The sequence below is a fragment of the Limulus polyphemus genome, unplaced genomic scaffold, assembly GCF_000517525.1.
Source record: "Limulus polyphemus unplaced genomic scaffold, Limulus_polyphemus-2.1.2 Scaffold36, whole genome shotgun sequence".
Classification (NCBI taxonomy): Eukaryota; Metazoa; Arthropoda; class Merostomata; order Xiphosura; family Limulidae; genus Limulus; species Limulus polyphemus.
In genome coordinates this window covers 1,370,025-1,394,440 of record NW_013665646.1, presented here as the reverse complement: position 1 = coordinate 1,394,440, position 24,416 = coordinate 1,370,025, and the positions used below count along the sequence as shown (strand labels likewise).

The following is a 24,416-nucleotide window of genomic DNA, read 5'->3' as shown; positions in this document are numbered from 1 at the left end:
ACTTACTAGGTTTTCTCTGCCCGTCTTTTACATAGTTCATTGTAAGAAAATTTAGTATAAAAGATAAGGACTTGACTTAAAATGCTAGCCTGTTGCTGACCGGTTGACGTTTATCACGGTTTTACTAATTAGCTTGCTGCCACTGGTTATATTTGTAATACCACAAAAAAAATATATGTATATATACCAAAGCGAATACAAAACAAAACTTGTTTGGATATTAGTAAGTTAAATATATTTTGATCTGCCACTTTTAGGAATTCAGTGAAACTTTTGAAAAAAGTAAAACTAACACGCGCGGTAAAGTTTTTTTTTTTGGGGGGGGGGGGAGCGGTCCTTCAGATGAGTTTATTCACTGAAGCAAAGTGGTTCATTTCCTGTATCTCGGTGAAATACTGAATTTGCCCTTGATCCAGCTGGCTAATAAACCACAGTGGTCGAATTTGAAGTACTTTATAACTCAAAACTTTTTTATATATTATTACTACTACGTATGAGAATAAATCCAGATGCGTAAATTTGCCGATCAATGTATGAGAGTTGGTTGCTCTGTACTTGGAACAATTAAAAACTAATAACTCATCATATGTTGAATGGTTTTCTGTAGATTTTGTATGTATAGGGATATATCTGGGATATGAAATTATGTATATTTATAGCGAGACTTAGTGTAACTTTAATATAGTAATCAAAGTTTAGGTTTGTACTTGTGTTCAAGCAGGCCACATACTTCTGGCTGTCTTGGTGTCACTAGATATGTGTGTATAAAATATAGTGATACACGTTTTTGTTTATACAAAGCAATGAACGCGAAAGCGGCGTTTCTTCTGAAAGTTCAGCAAAGTGACTGTTATCTAGTTTGGTTCTTTCATACTCATTTTGTTTTAGAACGCTGGGCTATAAGTTTACACATTAAATCACGCCACATTTGTCGTTTCTCTTCATGAATTATGTGAAGGACAGCTAGCACGAGTATTTGAACACCTAAGTTTTTGTTAGAAATCTGTAAACTGAGGTTATTCAATTAAAAGATTTAGTGAGGTGGGAATTTAAATACTAACAAATATACTTTCTTGAAGTCATAGTAGGTTAAAATGATTGTATTCCAACCTTAATACCATACAGATATCAGTAAGACACAATCAGTTAAGATTTCATAAACTACAATTTCATGCTGTATATTAAATAGTGACGAGGTTGTATTACGTTAAGTATATCCAAATTATAATATAACGTGATTTTCTTGAAGTCGCATTTAGAATTTTTTTCCCTTCTCATTGCATATCATGAAAGGTAGGTTCCAGAACACTTTTCGTGATCACTTTTATGAAAAAAATTAATATTAAAAAGAACTATGTTTTTAAAATTCACAAGTTTTCATCGTTTCTACATAGTAAACTTTTCTTCACAACGTTTCACCTGGTAAATAAAATAATTTTACCATGTACAATCGATAAAAACTTGTGTGACTTTTATGAATAGTATGAACATACAACCCTTCTTGATAACTTTTGCGAATAATTGTCAGAACACTGGTGTTAATAAGTATTTATTTCTCATTGTTCAAGGCTGTGAACTGATTTTCGTTCGTATTAAGCAGCAGATAAAAGGTTTGTACTAAACGTGAAGGAAATAATCTTAATTCGCACACAAAAGTCGGAAATCTCGAGGACTGTGTGTTTATTGACGTCTCCATTAATGTCAAATGTGATTAGTTTGTGATGCAAAAAGTTGCCTAGTTCTCACGTAACTTTACACACTTTTTAGTAAGAAATTATCTTCATGTAAGTTTGTATTAAGTTTCAAGACTATTCGAAACTAACCACTTTATCGTTTCAATATGCATATGAGGCCTAGTGGTTAGGGCGCTTGGTTCACAATTTGAGGGTCGTGGGTTCGAATCTCTGTCACCAAACATGCTAACCCATTCAGTCGTGGTGGTGTTATAATGTGACGGTCAATCCCGCTATTCGTTGGTAATAATAGCCTTAGATTTGGCGGTGTTGACTAACTGCCTTCCCTCTAGTCTATCACTGCTAAATTAGGGACGACTAGGGCAGATAGCCCTCGTGTAGCTGTGCGCGAAATTTTAAACAAATCAAAATGCGGGTATCTTCAATTCTTGAAATGGCAAAAAAAGTGCTGGTATACGTAAAAGGGGCAAAGAAAATATGGCGGTACGCACTTAGATACACATCTCTGGATGTGATTAGAAGTACCGGTTTGTAACTCTGGAATATAGAACTTGAAGTGTCGATATTGCGTTACGTACCAACATATAACGACCCATTTCAAGCACTGGGTAGGTGTCTTAATTTACAAAAAAAAAAATAAATGTTTTGTACTGTAATGAATTATAAGACGAGCACGTACAACTTTGAACTGTAGTTGTTTGTACTTTGACTTGACCTTTTCTTTACTTTTACTGCCTTAGAAATTAGTACAAGTTTGTAATAAGAAATTGTTTGTAGTAATATAACTGGAATTGGTTTAAACAGTTGAGGTTTAATATGTAACCATGGAAATCCATCTATCTCGCTTGTATTTTTAGTTTAAGTGATTATTTCAGAATCGGAATTTTGGAGGTGATGCTGACTTTCGTTATAAGTAATTTTTTCTGTAAACTGTAAACGAGCACCCCCCAAACATTTTCAAGTTGAATTTGACGGCTTTTATTATAATGTTTTCTAGGTGGTAGCCGTCGCTAATCTGTTTGCGTTTTTTATTTCAAAATACTTTAACTTGTTCCTTTTAAACAATAAAAATGTGACCGAATATATTTATTAGATATAAAGATATTATTAAACCTCAAAACATTCGGGAAACGGATATGTAAAGTTTTGCAATTTTTTCATTGGGGTTTGCAAAATTGTAATATTTTCAAAATATAGTTGGGTGGATATTTGTCAGGTAAAATAATTACTCAACGGGTTACGTGCTTAAGTATTTCCTGCATGGAAGGTGTAACCTGTGAGGGTGTGTAAAAGTAAAGATGGTAGTTATCTCGAATTCTTTGACGTTGACGAAGTGCTACTTACGTAATTAAAAGTTTTCACGAGGTGTGGAAGACATTTTTCGTTACATATATCTTTATTGAATTTAGGACTGATAACTGACGTTTGTATATACAAGTTCTCGAACACAATGCTTGTATTTAGTTTTGATTGAACTTTAATTTTTATATAACCCATACATTGATTAAACGTTCATAAGGAATATTGCGTAAATTTGACGTGCAGTTCTATTTTCGCAAGCTAACATCATTATAATTTAAACGTTTTGTTTTTTCTGTACGTGTTTGTGTTATCAACTTTCAAACTCGCTCTAGCAATAGGTCATGAGATGAACCTGCACAGATTATTTTATCCAGTAAGCACGTGCTAGTGCTTAAAGTTGTCGACCATAAACGATATTTCATCTTTTGTTTTATAATTCAACGTTGATAATAATTCTCTGATGTATTAACGACTAGAATAACTTGTATCCCGGATTCATAACAAAAGAAAACACAAATGGTCGATGTGTTTTACGTTCCTAAAATCCTTTGTCGGGTAACAATTTCTATATTCCTGAAACATAATGAACGTAAAATAGACTACACAATAGTGTTGTGATAACATATTACTACGAGAAGAAATAAAATGACATAGTTAACATATATTAATGGTTTTTGGTTGGGAGGGGAGGAAGTTTCGAATTGCACCTGAATTTGAGATTAAATATAAAAAACACTTAAGTTCGGATATTATTTCATTTAAATACGTTTATCTTGTGTCTTTCAACGCTTGAAAAAGAAAATTGGCTTTCCTGCGAATAGTTTAAAACTTCAGTAACTCGTGCCAAATGCGCGTGAGCCAACTCACAAGTATAATATTACAGTAAGTAACAAACTTGAAGGTGTATGTAAATTATCCATACAGGAAAAATCAGATAAATTTAAGGGCGTGGTGTCGTGTGGAATGTGCATCTCAATACATCTTGTGGAATGTGCGCTCAACTATAGCAAGTATTATTCACATGATGATCTTCACGGTGTATATCATCGTTTCCAACAATCTCCCCTCCCTCCTTTTCCCCACTATTGGAAGATTCTTATATGTTCTCACTGACTTTAGTTCCACCGCAAGTGAGAAATTGTAAGATTGTGTGTTATGCTTCTAAAAATTTAACTATAATTCATTATTTTATTAAGCTAAACCACTACTATTTTACAACCATGTTTTCTTGACGCTAAACTGTCAGTGAATGGCGTAATTGAAGTGGAAAAATGTCTGGGTTTACCAAAAATATATTAAGACTCCTCGTGCGTTAGGCCTGGTTCATACTTCTGCTGGAGGTAAATAGCTATGAAGTCACCCAGGTCGGGACCTCGGTTAAAATTTGAAGTTAAATGCAAGTACGATTTAATTTTACACCCATATTGAAAAGGTATACAGTATGAAAGGCTTGACAGTATGCGCTTCTCGGTGTTTGGACCTCTGGTAAAATTTCACTAACTAAGGCTATGACTTCAAGTTAAATGCAGCCACGTCTAAAAACGGACACAGCCGCAGCTGTTCTGACACTAGATGGATGAACATTTTCAACGCTCTTCGATCCTGCATGTTTTGAGATCGCAAACGCTGAAGTAAAGGCCTGATTCACACACTTCATGCTCCAACATAATTCCTATGCCAGCTGATTGCACCGACCTTGTGTGACGGGTTTGAATTACGTCATCCGCTCTTTTGCGGCATTTTTGGGGAAGTCATTACGGCCTTTTCTCGTGCGTCTGCAATCTCAAAATGTAAATTGTTAGATAATGTTGGAAAATAATAAATTGGGTTAGTAAAACAACAACAAATTACGTACGCTAGCGAATGAAGACCAACTCTCATTAAAAAAACTTGTGTATGTAGAACTACGTGATGTCATCGCACAAGGCATGGTATCAGATGTGTGTTAATTATTTGAGTTAGTATATTTTTAATAGGAAAAAATTGGTAGTAGTAATGTTGTAATTTATAACTAGAGACCTTTTATTTTATTGTAGTGTTCTGGGTGGTTGTTATGGAGAAATTTCAAATACGTTAAGTTTTACGAAAGGGTTTGGGATTGTACTTGTAATTTGTATGTTGTTTATGTACACTTGTTTTTTTTAGAAGCTCCGTGTGTATTTATCAGTTCTAGTCACAGGTGTAACAGTTGTTTTTAAAAAGTGTTACAAATCCTTCTTTTTTTTTAAACGGTTATTTACACAAACATAAATGGGAGCTTTTTTTTTTTCATAACACTAAATGTGGTCCAGTATTAAATTAAATCATAGTTTGACTCTTTCCCCCTATTTGATTTTTATTATGAATAGATTGTTGGATTGAAATGAAAACATTATTTTTTTTCTATTGGGTAGTAAACAGATGCAGATGATATATTCTGATCAAAAATAAGATTAAACTTCCCGTATTGGCCCGATTATAAGGCGATGATTTTTTATTAATAATTAGGCTGTAAAATTCATAATTGCCTTATAATCGCGGCCGACTACAGGTCCCTTCCCCTACTCTAGCCTGTCGCATTCCTGAATGTCCAGATAGCATCCGTCTACGCATGCGCGCCAGATGTTCGCTCAAGGTCATTGCTAATTCTTGCAACTAATCCACCTGCAGGCTGTTCAGTTATAGTATTTATTTTGCAGACCTGAAAAAGATGTTATGACACGCACTTTTATTTCTTTCCCATGTTTTCTGAAAGGGGGGGGGGTATATTTAAGATCGCCGGACAAAACGGTATTTATTTTGTTATGCTTAAAAGTATATCCACAACTGTTTGTAAAACTAAATTAAAGATGCATTTAAACAATATATCCACTAGAATAATGCTTCTTTTCTCTCTCACCCATGCAATCAATAAAGTTTTTTTTTTGCAAGTGACAAAAAGTTATTGTTAAAATATCAGTAAAAGTGATATCAAGATAAATAAATTTGCCTTGCCTCTGGTTGGCAGTTCAAAATTGGGCATGGTGGCAGGTAGCTTTAATAGCTTAACCAGAAATATATAAATGAAGATGAGAGGTATCTTCCATATTTCACAAGCAGTTAAATCTGTTAAGGTGTAAATATTTGTGGCTGCATTATTTTTAGATCTAAATCCATGAATGAGTACATATAAGCATAAAATGGTTACTTTTTTTTTCTTGTAATAATTTTAACTTAGTAATGGGCTGAAATGTAGTGTGTGGCTGTGGCTGTAAACTGAAAGTTATCATATCTCTTTCCAGAGAAATGTAATGACATAAACAAATGTATTTATCAGACAAGAATGTATACAAAAAAAAAAAACATTTCTGTTTACATTTGACTAAAGTTGTGATTTTTAAGTGAAAATCATGCATAGTCATACAGAAGTGTCATATTTGATGAATAAAAGTAATGCATATTTACATGTGTAGTTTTCACACACAAACATATAAAAATAGGTAAAGTAACTTTTTGCATAAACCATATGAATGGGTGGAACTAGGTATCTTAAAAAAGTTTGTCATTTACTGTTAAACAGTAATTTTAAAAAGCATGCAGAAGTATACAAAATAAAAAACTTTTTCACTTAAAGTATGTGAATGGCAAAGTTTTATTTCAGCTTTGAAACTGCAATTTGGATCTAGTTGTCAGGAAAATACATGCCACTTTTTGATAGAATATTCAGGTTTTAACTGATAAAGTTTGGCATACTATTTTAAATAATATGTTAATTTTGGTAATGGGTTTTTTCACTAAAACCCAATAATGTTGCAGAACATATGCAAGTACAAGATCAAGCCTTTTTGATTTTCACAAAGAACTGACAGACAATAAATTAAAATCCTGATATACTTCAGATAATAAAAGAAAGAAATGTTATTAGTTTTTAGATAATTTATAAGTATACTGTATCCTTGTAAGATAAATATAAGAAATGAATCATATAATATTATTTAATCACTTTAAACCACATTTTAATAGTTAATGACATATTTAAGTATGGGACGTGAACAGACCAAGTGGTTGTCATAACTGTCAAACTTCCTGAAGCTATTAACTTGTACACTTACCAGATTGAAATCAGTATTTCTTGCCACCTACTTCAAAATTCAGTAATTGATGGAAGTTCTGAACAATCAAATAACATCATATTCTAGCCTTGTTACACTTCCCTGATTGGTGAATCAAAGTTTCATTAATTATGTTCCTTATCTGACGTTAGTTTATAATCTACTAACCTGACACCTAGTTGAAACAGAGTATGTAACACATTATATGATTTTGTTGGTTTTTTTCTTTGTATTACATGAAAATTCAAAACAGAAACCAGTACTTAATTTTATACAATTTCTACCACCTAACTATAAACAGAAAAGTAATGGTCATATAAAATGGCTCTTGCTCCTTCTATCAATAAAGGAAGAAGTACTAAAGTGATTAAACTTTCAGTGGTGGATATAAATTGTTATTAATATTTCAAGATGCAAAAATAATTAGTTTCTTGTTACTAATAGTGAAGCACCAGCAGCCCAAAGAAAGTGCTTGCAAAGTATACTGCATAATAAGGTAAAACAAAATGTGTACAATATTAACTACATAGAAAGATCAGTGTAAGGTATATATTATAAACTTAATATATTCTTCAAACCATACAGTACTCAGTCAATGAACAAAGACAGCATTCTGATTAGTAGAATGTAGAAAAAATTTCATGCAGTTATAAATTCAAACTTGTCTACTTTCAGCTATTATACCATTAATCATATTTTTATACTTTATAAAGTTGTGGACGAGATAAAGTATTCATTTTATGGTACAAATATTTTCAAAATATTAAAACTTCTAGTGATTTATAATAATTTCTGCAGAAATTAGATGAGTAATTGAGTAAGTTGGAGTTAAAGAGCCACCTGGAGGTTAAGACTAGCAATAAATGACTTTCTGAAAAACTAAACATTCTTAAAATTTTTACTTTTTCTCAGAGGTGGTGTCCAGGAATGGCTTTGAAGAACCAAATGGTTCCTCTTAATGTTATGATAATTTAATTTTGTCCTTGTTACTTTGGAGATGGTTCATTTCCAAACATGGGGGAAGTTAGAACTACCTCTTAAACATAATGATGGCATCTGTATGGGAGCTCACTGTTCACTTTGTTTAACAACTGTAATTATATTACAAAACAAATTTCAGAAAATGGTTATAACTCAGAAGGATTTGATTATAACTACAGATTTATCAAAGATTTTGTAACACTAAATAATAAAAATACCTCTCACATAACTTGTAACAGAATTGAATGTGAGGGCTAATGATGCTTTAGTGTATTTACCTGTAACTTGCTAGTGATGAAGGGGAGCAGGTAAGGGAAACTGATGGGATCACAAGGGATGATAGTGTAAAGGATAGGGAAGTTAATAGCTGTAGGTGGCACTCTAGTTAGGCATGTAGATAGAGTAGTATGTGGAGTAAATAGGAACAGAAGAATATGCTTATGCTATCCATGAGCAGGGTTACAGGATATAACTAATAGAACCAGAGAGATAGTTAAGGGTGCTAGTAGCAATGCAATTTTTGTGGTACATGTTGGGGCTAATGATGTAAGGAAAGATGGATCTGAGAAGCTTATTGATTAAGGGCATTTAAGGAAAGGGGTCATAGCTTGATTTTGTTAGGGATATTGCCAAGAATAAATTATGGGTATGAGATGCTAAGTAGTTCACTAGGATTGAATGCCAGGCTTAGATCAATAAGTAGGGATGAGCAAATAGGATGGTTGGATTTGTGGTATTATTTTAATGGGAAAGGTAATCTTTTTGGAATGGATGGCTTACACTTAAACAAGGCAGATATTAGCATGTTAACAAAGGCTAGTAACTCGGCTGTAGTGGTTGATTAAAACTAGGGCTACACAGAGGTGAGGGCTATGATATTAGTAAAATAGGAAATATAATTGACAGGAAAACAGGTATAAAACATGAACATATTCTAAAATATATGATTAATTGTAACTAATTGTAATGTTAGGAGTATTAGAAATAAAATTGAGTTCAAAGCAGTTGTGGAAACTGAGTATTTTGATATTATGGGTATCACTGAGACTTGGTTGAATTTGAGCAATTATGATGAGAGAAATTGTTTTGAAATACTAGGCTACAAATTATTTACTAGAGATAGAGTATTGGAAAAAAAAGGGGGAGGAGTAGATTCATATATGAGGAGTGAATTACATCCTGTTGTGTTAGGGCATATTAAAGAAAGTAGCACTGAGGTTGGATCAATTTGGGTTAGTGTTAGTGGATATAAAGGGAAAAGTCTTGTAATTGGGATTTGTTGTAGATCACCAAGTCAGAATGTAGAAGTTAATGAGAATTGTATAATAAGATCAGAATGGTAGCTTAAAAAATGTTATTATGGGAGATTTTAATTTCAGGGGTATTGATTGGGAAAATTTTGAGTCTGACAGTGAGGGTGTTAGGTTTTTGGAAATTGTTCAGGATACTTGTATATTTGGTGAATGTTATGATGGGGATTGGGCCTCTTAAAAATTATAGTGGGGAACTGATCTTGGAAGTTTATGAGATGGTGAACTTTTTGAATTGCTCCCACATTTTTTAAAAAAAATTACTCTAAAGCTTCACATCTAGACTTTTGATTATAAATTATAATTTTTTTGAAAGGGTCCCAAATTCAGATGTATTTTAACTTTTTTAATAAGTAAATTGAAGAATCTTGGACATTAATACGTGTGTGTCAAGAAGCTCTTGTTATCAATATAATGTGCCCAGCTACTGACTCTAAGGATTTTCAATATGCTTGTTACTGTAATTCACAATTGGATTGAAAAATTAAGCTGTCATGATTGAATGAATCAGCTGACATGAAAATTTGGTATTAATATTTAAACTTGAGTCTTGCAGATTTACCTAGAACTTAGCATGAACATGCACAAGATTTTTCAAAACAAGTGTTTATATTTGTGAATTTTTTTATATTGGAGTTCACTTGCCTTTAGGAGTTCTTGGGACTCTTTGCACTGACTTACAGGAAAATTATCATTTACAAAATGAGCTTATGGAGGTTAAGTATTTGAATTTTTCATATTCAGACCAAATAATTAACTTGAAAATTGACAAACATCTAAATGGTCATTCAAAACAAAGTACACAAAATAATTTTGCATATGTGATGTTTTCCTGTAAATTATCACAATGTCATTGTAAATGTAAATTTAAAGTTTCATTTATTTAATGTGTTTTTACATATCATTACCATTATTGAAGTTAGATTGAAATATCTTGTGTTCTTTAGTAAGTTTAAATTAAACTGTGTGAGAAAGAATTCTGTAAATCAGTACAAGAAGATGGTCATAATACTCAATTGTTACAGTTGGAAAGGGTCTCAATCATGTTTTCATGAGAATATTTTTTGTAGCAAGAGGAAAATCTACTGTAGAATTTCCAGTAATTTTTCTTTTCATTTCTAGTGAGGAGATCAAAGTTAATGGAATCTCTGAACCCCAAGAGGATGTAGATTTAGAAGAAGGTGAAATTCTTGATGACTCTGAAGAAGAGGTAACACCTGTTGGAGATGTCAAAGAACAAAGTGAGTGATTATGAAAAAAAAAAAATGGTACATAAATTGGCAGAAATAAAAATAGCTCATTCATTTTTCAATAACTTTTAAATAGTAGCTCTTGTTGCTGAAGAAGTTAAAAAACTATTTAAATTTTAGAATCTTCAAAGAATAAGAAGACCTCAAAATTTGATGATCTGAAAACTGCTCACTAGATGATGAAATATTATTTAAGTGAAAATGTTTCTCTGTTATTAGTTAGTATCAGGATTTGAAAATGTAATTTTCCTTTTAGAATTGGTTACAAAATTGTATTTTTTTATTTTACAAGAATATATATATTCTTATAGAAACAAACTATTTTTACAGTTACCATTAATAAGTAGATATGTTTAAATGGGTAAAATTACATATTAAAGTACTATTTGTGTGTGACAGGAGCTAAAAACAGTCACTTATCCAAATAATATAGATGTGAAATATTAGATGTTTCTTACTTATTTTCATCAGTGTAAAATAAGACAAAAAAAAATCATTTATGGTTATTACCATTGCTGTTCAATATATTATAAGTAATTATTATACTGCTTTTACTTTTGATATGTTTATCGTAAGAAGCTTAGGATGCCAGTATTTCATGTGAATAGTAAGGAGTATTTTATGATTAGAAGAGTGAGTGCATTATGTCTTTAAGAATATTACTGGTGGCATTTCTCTAGATGAAGTGAAAGAAAGTCCAGCACTAGAACAAAAGCAGGAACTAGAACAGTCAGAACCTTTAGATGTAGATCTTGGAGATGACAGCCTAAAGAAGAAAAAGAAAAAAAGAAAGAAGAAGAAAAAAATAGTCAATGATATTGAACCAATCCATTTAGAAGTCGCAAAAGAAGGAAAACTTAAGGTTATCCATTGTTGCTAATTTTAAATGTATAATCTAGTTTTAGCATATTTAATTATGTTTGACTTAAATTTTATAAATAATGTAGTCTAGTTTGTGTAGGAAAGAAATTGTAAAATAAAAATGAATGTTAGTTTGTTTGTTTTTTAATTTTTTCTTGCATTTGTATATTGGAATAACTTTTTAAACTACATACAGAGATGTGATTAATACAGATATTGGTGATATAGATATAGCTTAATAGTCATGATATGATCTAGGGATAAGAAACAACAATACAACCTTAATTACCCATATCACAGTAACACAACTGTATTATAAGTGTTGATCACTTGTTTCATAATAATACAACCTTACAAATACTGTTTAGACATTCTTTCTGTGAGTATTTGTTAAATTATAACATGAAAGTATGAAGTAGAAGTTTCAAAATATATAAAGTAACAGAAAATTCCATCTTCAGGATCATGGACCATTTACAACAATGCATTAGGCATGTTAAGTTTGACAAATATTTTACAATTGTTGTCACTTTTCTAAGGTTCAAGGAATTAGATTTTATTTTGTTCCTTTTTTGTATTGTAATTTTTCATACATTTGTTAAAGTGGTGGTCTGACACATTTCATATATTTTTTGCAGATGGTTAACTTGGTATACTAGAGTACAGGTTTTGTTTTTCTACATTTATGTACTGATGAAGTTTTTTATCGAACAGACTCAAACAATTTTTTTTTTTTAATTTAACATGTTACAGTTAAAATATGCTTATTTATGAGTTTTTCTTTCAGTGAATTAAAAGTTTTCAGGATTTAAAAGTAATGTTATTTATGTTTTGTTTAGTCACCTTATACAGAAAATTGAGTATGTTATATTAAAATGACTGAATATGCAAATTAGCAAGTTGCATGACAACCAAAATTAAAATAGTCATGGTGGAATGCCATTCTGTAAGTAAAGTAGAGGGATGCCACTTAAAATAATCACTGGGAAAGGTATGTCAAAGTCCTTTCCAACACAGAATGCTCATACATTTTGACCATAAAAATACATTCAGATTAGGTATTTCAAATTTCCAAGATGTAGATATCCCTTGTATTTGGCATTAGAAAACAGCTGGAGAATGAAACTTGTATTCCATAAAAAGAAATGTCAGTCATGTTGCTGGATGCAGTACCTATGAATTCTTAGGTGATTGGACTTTTGAAATGGTCCACAGGGAAACCATTGTCCTCGTATACTAGTTGGATTATGGAAAGTTTGTAGGATATCCTTTGTACTTAATGGCATTGGAAAACAAAGGAATGTGGATCAACTTGGAGTGTCGGGACTATCCAGAGAGACTCGCAACAAGTTGTACTCCTGTTATGATAAACAAATTGCAGCATTCTTTAACAGGTGATAATCCATGAATACAAAGGTCAATGGCAGAATCCATCCTCGTGCTCCAGGCAACGGTATACAATATAATCAGAAAGGTTCTCCATCAGGATGTTAGGCCAACTGGGTATGGGTTTACCAAGTTAAGGTTTCTAGTCATATTCCACATTCAAGCATCTGAAGAATGAAATGGGTATTCAAGCTAATTCGTAAACAGCCATAATGGTCAAGTCATCAGACACAGCACCTGGGAAGTTCTGTGCAGTCAGACTGTTAGAAACTGGTGCTAAAAAATTATTTTTATATAGTATATGGATTATGGAGAGTCTACACATAGAAGTGGTGTGCCTTGGGCATGAAAGTTGTTCAACAAAACTTTTGGCAATTGAAACTATACTGCAGGACTACTGTCAAGATGTATAGCCATCAGATAAAACATAAGTGGATGTGGTGAGCCTCTAAAATCATTTTAATGTAATGTACTCAACTTCTCTAATACAAAGTAGGATGAATAGCGGTGATCTGTTAGTGAGATCAGCTGACAGTTGTAGTCATTGTACTAACTTCTGTTAACTAAATTAAAACTTTTTTTTGCTTGTTTTTAATATAGAAACAAAAGAAAAAGCACACAAAGTATGTGGACCATGATAGAATTGTTGAAGAAGAATCATGGTTTACAAGAAGCCCTTCCCCAGGCTACAGCCCTACTTACTATAAGTCACATCGAGATTATCATCATGAATATGATGATGATTATCCTAGTGCATATGGATCACCAGGACCATATGACAGCCCATATGACAGTCCTGATTACCTGAGGTACTGCATTTAATTCTGTATACTAACTGTTTCACTAGGATGATAACTTGAAGTTTTCCACCAACATGTAAAATGGGTATTCTTTTTCAAACTTCCTAAAGTTTAACAATTTCATATAAGTAATAAAATATTAAAACACGAGTTTTTAATTTTTATTGTGAATTTAAAACTAAACCTGGTACTGGGAAAGTAGTTTATGTATAAATTTTGGCAATGAGAGTTTGTCAATGTTTTTGGTGAAATAGAACAAAGCTAAGATTGATATGTATCAGTAGACACGTATTCCGTTTATCAGTGGTTAGCATGCCAGACTGTATACCTGAGGTTCTGTAGTTTGTCTTCTTATTGCAAAAAAAAAAAAAAACTTGCTATGTATTCTTGTGCTGTGGTTGCATTATAAGAGTGAGTCAAATTCTGCTATTTGGTCTGATGAGAGTAGGCTAAGAGTCAGCTGTGGGTAATGTTGATCAGCTGCTTTCATTGTAGCATTTCACTTCAAAATTAGAGATACACTTCAATTTTCTTAATTATGTGGGTAGTAACATGGTTTCTATTAGTTTTTAGCCAAAGAGACATAAATGTTATCAGATGCTGTCACTGTACGTTGGGTAAATCAGGATTTTCAACCAGACACTGGCAGCATCCGCTCGGGTTTAAGGAGTTAAATGTGGTTTTTGAACTTTGTATGTGTTCTCATGCATACGTGAGTGAAGAAGAAAAACTAATAAAATTCTTTCAAAGATATAGAGATGCATTTTAGAATTTGTTTTATTTTAAAGGTTGTGATTGCGTTGTAAGGGACTAAAACACAAACCTCTTTGACATTGGGAGTTAAAATATATTGTAGAAATACAGCTGATGTTTTAATGTAAGGATGCTCTTTGGTATTTTATAGTAAGAAGATTTTTGTTGTTGTTGTTATTCAATTATAGGTCCCCTTATAATTCTACAAGCCCTTTCAGTGATTGCTCATACAATGAAGATTCAGATGATCTTGATGAAAGAGCTCCTAGGTCTCATCATCATTCAGGCCATAGTCAACGTAAAGGTCCAAGTAGGCATTACGTCTCTGAAAGAGGAGGTAGGAAAAGGAAAACAAAGGGCAGTCGGGGTGGACCAGAGAACAAAAAGGCCAAAAAAGGAAAGAAAAAAATAAAGAACAAAAGAGAAAATCGAAAGCAAATGTGCAAGTTTTATTTGGAAGGAAATTGTTTCAGGGTAAGATGGAAAGAGAACTTGTACAGTATTATTACTTTGGTTTCTTTGTACACAATTATTTTAACTGAGGTGTTGGTGAGAAAGACTTGGTTATTCACGAGGTGTATAAAAATAAACAAGAATTAAACTTTAAAAAATTTAAATTATGAGCTTAAGTTCATGCACTAGATCTAGTAAATCGTATATGTATTGTATCATTTGGGCTTAAGTACATGAGCTTAAAGAGTTTATATAATAAGCAGTTTGCATTGCCCTTTATATTCATACAGATTTCACAGTAATGTATATGATTATAACCTCTCTTAAAACTAGTTTTTGCATTTCATTGTAGAGATGAACTTCAGTATATTACTTGCATAAAAAAAAGTCATTTTCTGCTTAAATTATTTCAGTTTAGAAATAAATATTTGATTACTGTTTGGAATTTTATGCCATGATTTACTGGAATGATTTTGGTTTTTTTTATCATTGAATTAGATGTATTCTAATCATTAAAACCTTTGAACAACTGTAGTTATCCCTAATAAGAGTAAGAACTAACTTGTTAAATCATCACTCAGTTCAAAGTACTTTTAGGGAAAACATATTCACAAAAAGTTTCAACTTTGTTTCTTGAATTAATGGTTTCATGATTAAAATCTCAATTAACAAATCAGAATCTATAGAAAAACATTGTTACCACTAGCTCGTAAAGGAAAATATTTAACATTCTCAAGGTGAAATGTTTTTGTTTATTATTATTATTAGGGAGACGATTGCCCATACCTTCATGACCACACCTTATCAAAGAAAAAAGAACTCTGCAAGTTTTATATACATGGGTTTTGTGCCAGAGGAGAGAATTGTTTGTTCATGCACAATATCCTTTAATATATATTTAGTCTTAGAAATAAACTGTTGAATGCACTTTAGATAAAAATAGCAGACATTTAATTTCGAATAATTATTTTTCATCTGTAAACTATAACTTGAAATTTTACGTGATATGATGAATTTTGAAATAGTAAAAGTGAAAATTTTTGAGAAAAGTTTGTATATTTGTTTATAACCATGACTTGACCTTCCTGTAATCCAGGGATTCCCAACCTTTTTGTTCCTCTGTACCCCTTGGGCATATTGACAGATTCCCATGTACCCCCAAAAATTAAGGATCAAAAATTGATAAAATTATATTGATTTTAAATTATTTTATTATGAAATCTGTATGTGTGGACTGCATAAGGATTTTATAGTATTGATAAATTGAACTCGGCATATATTTATTTGAGTCACTTTGCTCTCTCTGTCTGACTGCTGATTAAAACACCATGTAAAGTGTAAACCATGGTTATACTCTCAGACCCCTATGTACCCCAGGTTGGGAATGTCTGCTGCAATCAAATGCTAATCCAAATCTTTATTGTATTATAAGTTTCAACTTCATCTGGAATCAAAACATTCTGGATTGATTGTTTTGTAAAAGAAGAATGTGTTCACAGTTTGTGTTGTATTGTCACTCAATTGAAATAGCATCTGAACAACCGTGTATTACATTATCAACTAATAAGGTGAAGCTACAAATTTTCGGTTTTCGTTGGTGTTTACATCAAATGTCCTAAATTTTTTGTGTTTGTTATACTGAGTCACTAAAGAACCTATACAAGTTAATGTTTTTGAACCTTGTGAGGATTTGAAATAATGAAAGTGAGCATCAGGGGGTACAGATGTTGTTGGGGTATACCTTGAACATCAGATATTACTCTCAATAAGAATTCGTGTTGTTATAAATAAGTTTTAAAAAAATTCCTTTCTTTGGTGACTACATACTTTTCCTTAATGACGTCTCATGTGAATTTCCATGCAAGTTTTTTCACACGGGTGCCAAGTGCTATGCAGAAAACAACTGTATTTTCTCCCATGCTGAGTTAACAGCTGAGACCAGGAAAATCCTAGATAAAGTAAGTATTATAGATTGTATAACAAGATAAATGTTCTCATTATGGATAATCCAGTATTTATTGATAAGTCATTTTTTTAACTGGGTAGTAGTCCCAGATATTAAACTTAATTAGCTTTGTACTCAACTGTGTTGAAAATTATCAGAAACATTTATGAAATTTTTATAATGAAGACAAATTTTTAAACTTTGTTTTTAGTAGCAAGTAATATGTAGTCTTATTTTGTTTCCTTGTTAAGAATTGCTGTAAAATCTTTGAATACTTCTTTGGTTGATGTTAAGTGTCTTGTAATACATCAAAAACTTAATTGATGATCAATTTTGTTTAACTTTATTTTGAGGACATCCTTTACCTATAGATTTGTTTAACATACGGTAAAATTATTGAAAGATCAAGGCACTAAGCGACTTGATGTATCATCTGTTTTGTGTCATTCTACCAATTTTAAACATGAAGGATGGTGTTATTCTTTCTAAGTGCTGAAGTTTTGTAACAAAGGCAGAATAGTAACTTTCACATACGCACAGTTCATCATAATGTTGACAAAATGCAAAACATGAATTGATTTGTTATGCTAAATGTGACATTTGGAAAACATATGTAGGATTTTTGGCATATATATATAAAAAAACTTATAATTCAGTGTTTATTTGAACTGGTGTGTAATCTTTTATAATATACGTTATACATGCGAGGAATGAATATATTTTTTAATTATGTCTCTGTTTCTGGTACGTAGTATTTAGAGAGTGAAAAAATGGAAGACGATGATAAAGATGGAGCAGGTGGTGATGCCTCAAGATTAAAAGGATCTGAAAGAGGTCACTCCCCCTCAAAGAAGCGGCCAAGTCTCCTGGGATCACCACCTCGTCATGTTAAAGAACAGGCAGAGAGTTGGAGACAAGAGGTTCAGCAGCAACAGCTTCAACGCAGGCTAAAGAATCAAATGCGTCAACAGCAACGGCAACAATTTTCATATAATGGTGGCATTTTGAGTCCACCTCAAAACTCTTATGATAGGTATTATAAATAAGTGTTCTGTACAGTCTTTTACATTTTATTTTATATGTGTGTCATAAATGCTAAAGTACAATTTTTTGAAAATGTGAAAAACTATATCCATTAAAGCATTTCAAAAAACTACAAAACACCAGCGATTGAAATGTGAGTTAGGTACATGAACAACCCAAGACCACCTTTACAAAGATTTGATCTTAACTTGAACAGCATGCTTGTAATATGAATCTAGCTTTTTTGGAATTGAAGAATACCAAGGTGCAAGTTGTACACATACCTAAGAAATATACCAAAAATGTTTGTTACACTTAATGTGCAAATAACAAATGAGGCTATATGCTAAAAACATTTGGAATATTTAAAAGATTTAATACATACAAGTCCCTCTAATATTTTTGTCATATTTATATTTTCAGGCTCAACTTCTACTCAGATACATTACAGTCTCAGAAAAAATTGGGTCATGGGCTTCAAGCTCCACCAGGTATAGTTTCACTTGGAAGTTCTTCGGGGCTGTTGAAACCCCCATCCAGTATGTCACCAAATCGGGAATCAGAAGAAACTGGTGAGTTCAATTCCTCTAGTTTCCAGTCGAGAACTTCTTCCAATCGTTGGTCACAGGTTGAAGACCAGAAATACTCCTTTCATGACCAGTCAGAAAGAGGATCAAAAGGTGATTATCGAACCATATTTGGTCTTTTGTCATATACCTAGAATCATTAATTAATTTCTTAAACTTTTTTTTTAAAGGTAAAATTAACAGAATTTGTTTTCCCAAAGCATTACTGTGGTACAGGTTCAAACTTGCAGTGGTATAATTTTATATGAACTCTTGTCAAAATGAACATTTTTATAGCAGACAGAACATTTTCAAATGGAGTATTTAGATAAAAATATTTTAGTAGGTAGTAATTACTTCTAATGCTAAGAAATGTTTTATTAAGCAGCATTTGTTATTTTAGGTTCTCATTTTAACCACGATCATATTTCACAACAAGGACATGATTCTGAAAGAAGTTTATCTAGATATGTTAATGATACGTCGAAACTAAAAGAACAAGAAGAAAGTAAAGAAGAAATAATGCAAGGCAGCCCTTTACACAGTGTAGAAGAAGAAAGCTGTGGGCTTCCACTCTCTGCATCTCCTCCATCAGACACCAATAGTTCGCAAGGAGCCAACAATGTGATCTCTATCCCTAGCCATCTACCTCGGCGACAGAAACAACTCTTTTTACGTATTCAGCAGCAGCAGAAAGAAGTGGGAGAAAGCAGCACAGAAGGCCTAGAAGAGCAAGATTTAAAGCCAGAAGAAGAATATACAGAAGAGAAAGAGCAGGAAGACAGTGTTAATAAGGAAAAAGGTAAAAATGTCGAGTGGGATAGTAGTGAAGATGATGATGATACAGAGGACCAACCATTAACTGCAGTCCTGAAAAAATTACAACAAATGGTATGTAATTTTTACAAAAGTTTTACTATGGATACTTTTTTTTTTTTTTGAAGCTGTGAACCTTTAGTTCTTAATTACAATTTTGTCAAAACAATTAGTAATTAAACCATTTCTTCGAATTTTAAAAATAAGTCCAAAGTTATTTTTCAAAAGCTGGTAAGAATATACAAGTATAATTCAATGTTAAGGTAGATCCATTATTACTGAAACCAGATCTTTGCAAGGGGAAATACTTTTGAAATATATATCTTAGAGTGACTGATAAGTCTATTTTCATTCAATTTATCAAGTTGCATTACTCTGGATTAATAAATTAACAGACACTACAATTTCCATCGTGTAACCCTCTCCCTGGTGGTTTAGCTGTAACTTTGAGGAGTTATTTTGCTAAAATTTAGGGGTTTGATTCCTACAGTGGGTACAGCACAGATAGCCCATTTTGAAGCTATATGTTAACAACAAACCTTCATCAGGCCTATCTTCAAAATATTTTTATCAGAGGGTTGCTTTGATTCTGGCTTAATTACTGTTGCATTTCTGGTATCTTTTTGAGCATCATGAAAAAGCTATTAATGTCTCTGAAATGTGCTTTTAGAATCTTTACAATTGTAATGTGTGTGTAACTATTACGAATATAAATAACCTGGCATGTTGTATAACTATAAAATGTAACATCTAGAGAGCTGTAGTAGGTCAAAGATAACTTTGAAAAGCTGGCCGATGAAAATTACATTTTGTTTTTATAAGAAAGACTGGAAGGCTTCCTTTTACTGATACAGAATATAAGTACATATTGTTTATTTTTTAAGAAAGGAATGTTCATAAGGTTATAGTTTAGCATTGGTTTATTTCCATATTTCATATATATGTTATCATTACTGACTTTTTTTTTTAAACTTGTGCTGACCCTTTACAGTATATTGACACAACTTCACATACTAGAAATACATTTGCCACTGGCAGGAGGTTTCAGTATCTGAAACAGAGACCAAAAACAGTTAATTTAAGCATAATTTTATAGTAAAAGTTTGGGTGAAATAAGATAACTGAGGAATGTGAACTAAAACCTTTTCAGATCAGCTTTTAGCAAAGAGGAATGGGGGTGGTATATTTGTGGCACAAGTTAGTACCTTGCTTATAATGAAATGTTAAAAATATTTATCAAAGTTGAAAACAGTCTACTTGTTTGGGAGCCACACAAGATTTTTCTTATTTTGATAATTTGTAAGTGGAAACATAATTAGTAATTCCTATCAATTCAATTTTTTTTTCTGGTATATTTTTATTAGTGTAGGTCTTCCCATTGGGTAGATAAATTACATGTAATCTGAGTAACTGGTCACAGCTATCGTGAAAAAGTTAAGTTTGGAAATAGTAAACCTCTTATACTAGGAGTTCACCGTAAATAAGCTGAGAAATTGAAGGCATAAGCCTCTTCAGGTTAAGGTTATATTGAAAAGGTTAAATTTAGGCATAATCTAATACTACTTTGATACTATGTGTTCTTGCAATGAAGCATCATTTTCTTATAAATTAAAGAACTTTGAGCCATCTGCCAGTCCCATTAGACTCTTGTGAAAACTAGCTATATTATCAGTACTTTTTTTTTGCTCTGCAGCCTCCACCACCAAAACCCCAGATTCAAGTGAAGGAAACACCAGCAACAAGCCAACCTACTCTTAACATAGCTGAAATGTTGAGTGCAATCAAGCAGCAGACAAATATCAGTTCTTCACCAGCAGTAGCTCAAGCTTTCAGCCAGCAGCCAGAGTTTTGGAAAAATATCCTTGCCGGTACAGCTCCTGTTCCAGTTGTGAAGTCTGTTTCAAATGCATCTTCTGATCCTGTAGTGACTACTGTGGAAAACAGTGAACAAAGAATAGGTGGGACTAATAGCAAAGACCCAAGAGTTAAGGAAGTGCAAGAACTAGTCCCTTCTCGAGATCCACGAGTAGGACAGTCACATCGAGACCCACGCCTGCAATCCCGTGATTCAAGAATGGGTAGCAGCACCTCAACACGTGACCCTCGCTTAGGAGGAGGAGGAGGTGTAACAGCAACCCAGTCGGTGAATACCACAAACTCAAGTTCGAGTGAACATTCTCTCTCAGCTCAGAGTACAATTGATAGCATGGTTAAAACTGAAACTAGTGAAAAGAGCAGAAGTGTAACAAAAAATGCTCGTTACAAACTGCACCCTGTTTCAAAATCTCACCCAAATTATATTACGTATGTTATTGCAGGTCACGGGGATCCAAAACTATTCAATGACCCGCGTGTTAGGAAGCATTTGACTGAAGTTCCTCCTCCCACTCAACTTCAGATATCTCCACCCACTCAGACATCTTTGTTGGGAAACTTTCCAGAAACATTACCTAATAATGCTGTTAACTACATGTCTAGAGAATTAATGTTACAGTCTGAGGGTCAGCACAGTTTGCCTCCTCTTCCTATCCTTGTAAACAATACGCTTCCGACTGCAGCTGAACTTTTTGGATCAACTGAAAATAAACCTGTATCAGTGAAGCCTGTGGATCCACGGCTGATAAAAGGTGTAACAGCGGTATCCAGTGATCCTCGACTACTGCGTCAGAATACTTCTAGTGGATCAACACCTCCACACATTCAGGATCAAAGTTGGCCAGTTACAAGTTTACCTAACCCTTCTGTTAGTCACTTGCCTCGTTCTATAACAGACCCAAGACTTGCTAGCCTTCATCAAGTAGGAAGAGCAGGACTGCCTCTCAAGCAGATAGGATTAAGTGTAAACCCTGTTTCAATAAGCCATCAGTTAGGACAAAAATTGGGTTTATCACAAATTCTACAAAATGTTGTGTCAGTCGGAAGTGGGGGTGGTGTTCCAAACATCTCAAATCTGTGTTCTAAACCATCTGTAGGTTCTGCAACAGATCCAAGACTCAAAGCTTCTGAGACAACAGATGTACATACTAACACATCAACTCATGATGCTCCCCAAAAGTCTGAAACTTCCTTTGGAGATAATGAAAAACAGAAGGTATCTCAATTTAACAGAAAATCAAGTAGGGACTATGTTTCTCCACTAAATTTGTACAATGATCAAAGTGATGGCAGCTCTACATACAACAGTTACAATCGTAGACCTAAGCTTAGACAATCAGCTAAGACTTTGACAACATCTTGTGAAGCAGTAACCCTTACATCCTCAGTGTCAACAGTTACTGATCCCAGAACACAGGCATTGCAAGAAACGTCTTTAAAAGGAACTGGGAGTCCTAGCCATTCACCAGTAACGTTTGTTCCTGATGATAACCAGTCACCAAAAGACAATGGACAACAGGCATCATTAAAAGAGGTATTTAAAACCTTTGATCCAACGGTTTCTCCTTTTTGTTAATAAAATACTGTGAAACTCAAGAAAGAATTGTTTCCAGATGTGCACTTAATCATATCAGCCGTTTCTTGAAGAGATGTCAAAAACTGACTTAATAGTGTATTATACAGCATCTATGTTTATGAATCTTTCCAAGGACTATATCTGCTCACAATGAACAAATTAAAATAGCCTTGGTTAGTATTTCATTGAATGTATCAGTTGGTCTTTGATTTGTAAAGCAGCTGATCAGCATTATTTTGTATATTATTAGGATGTAAATATTCTATAGAAATTGTTTTTGTTTTTTTTTACATTATATGATTTGTTAAATGTCATTCTACTATGGCAGTGTTTTCACTGTGGCATTTTCCCCCTTTTTTATATATATGTAGATAATTAATTCAAGGAAAAATGTTTCCTTACATGTTCATAGTAATTGTAAGGCTATTATAGCGACAGATTTAACTTAATTCTAAACTGTGAACCTTGCTATAATTGTATTACTGTACTTCTTCAGAAGCTTTCAGCAAATAGTTTATAAAAAAAATATACTACAATTATCATTGTAGTTTATCTCTAAGTCTATTACAGAAACCTGCATAATAGATGTGAACAATTTCCGAGTTTTGTTCTATTGGAACTTTTTTTTTTTATATGTAAATTCTGCGGAGAGAAATATTAAAACATGTTGAAATGAAACCAGAAAGATGTTGTTTTATTAGGAAAAAAGGGAATATTGTTCAAAAAAATGGTATTTAAAAACCAGTTACAGAATATTTTTTTCAAGTGTGTGATCTAAAAGTACTTGTTTATATAAGATCTACCTGTTGCTCAACTTTAATCAATACACATAACTTAGTCATATTTGAGAAATTGGTGCCATATACTGGAAAATTTTCACAATTAAATTTCCAAAAATTAATAATTAAGTAATAAAAAGATAGTTAAGGTAAGTTTTATTGCTCAGATTATGAGTGTACTTTAAACTGATTTTTTTTAAAGAAAATGTAATTTGACAAAAGTGTTTTTCTTCTCAGATTTGAAACTTTTATGTATGTTTATAATGAGGTTGGTGTCATATCAATCTTGTAAGCTTCCATGGTTTCAATTTAGTACAAGTAATTTGTATTTGTAAGCAATTTCAAGCTAAAACGTTTGTGGAGCAAAATGGGTTATGGTGCTGAAAATGATCTAATGCATAGCCTGTTAATGTAAACTTTTAAAGAAAAATATATTACAAAGTTCGATCCAGCATTTACTAAAAAGTATGATTGTTTTTTTAAAACTCATGAGAATACGCTATATAATTTTAGTGGTCTGTTTTCACACTGGAGTGACGTTTAGTTAAAAACAAATTACGAGTGGATCTGTTAGCTACTTTTTCACACTAATTTTTACCAAGACACGTTAAAATTTGCAACATTTATGTCGCTTTCAAATAGGTGTTCAAAACTTCTAATCTAAATCTGTAGCTTTGCTGAGTAAAAATCTTATTTTGGTTTTTAACAAATATGGAAAAGTTTAACTTTATATTTTATCCAGTTTTCTATAAAAATATATGTATTCCAACTTCTAAAGAAATGTCATAATTCGTTATTCTGTCCACGAAAAACAATCTTCAATAAATATCTTGTAGGGAATCTATGGGAAATCCATAAAATATGAAACGAAAATAACCCAAGTTGCATAGGAAATTTGATCTTCAAGTGAAATTCGTTAAATATCTGCTCGTTTGTTAATTTCCGGTATAAATTCTTTCCGAGGAACTTCAGCGAT

The 24,416-nt window shown here is 32.5% G+C and overlaps 1 protein-coding gene across 2 annotated transcripts in view; it reads left to right on the top strand.

Annotated features, from left to right (window-relative positions):
• The window catches only part of LOC106461058 (zinc finger CCCH domain-containing protein 4-like), a 26,692-nt gene extending 3,358 nt beyond the window's left edge, over positions 1 to 23,334 (top strand). For both annotated transcript variants that reach the window (XM_013920848.2, XM_013920855.2), the window contains exons 2-11: positions 10,480 to 10,598; positions 11,288 to 11,469; positions 13,455 to 13,663; positions 14,596 to 14,881; positions 15,629 to 15,740; positions 16,709 to 16,818; positions 17,558 to 17,838; positions 18,252 to 18,508; positions 18,798 to 19,285; positions 20,904 to 23,334. In XM_013920848.2, the coding sequence (XP_013776302.1) occupies positions 10,480 to 10,598; positions 11,288 to 11,469; positions 13,455 to 13,663; positions 14,596 to 14,881; positions 15,629 to 15,740; positions 16,709 to 16,818; positions 17,558 to 17,838; positions 18,252 to 18,508; positions 18,798 to 19,285; positions 20,904 to 22,661 (3,802 nt within the window). In that variant the 3' untranslated portion in view covers positions 22,662 to 23,334. The remainder of the gene's footprint in view (positions 1 to 10,479; positions 10,599 to 11,287; positions 11,470 to 13,454; positions 13,664 to 14,595; positions 14,882 to 15,628; positions 15,741 to 16,708; positions 16,819 to 17,557; positions 17,839 to 18,251; positions 18,509 to 18,797; positions 19,286 to 20,903) is intronic.
• The last annotated feature ends 1,082 nt before the right edge of the window (positions 23,335 to 24,416 follow it).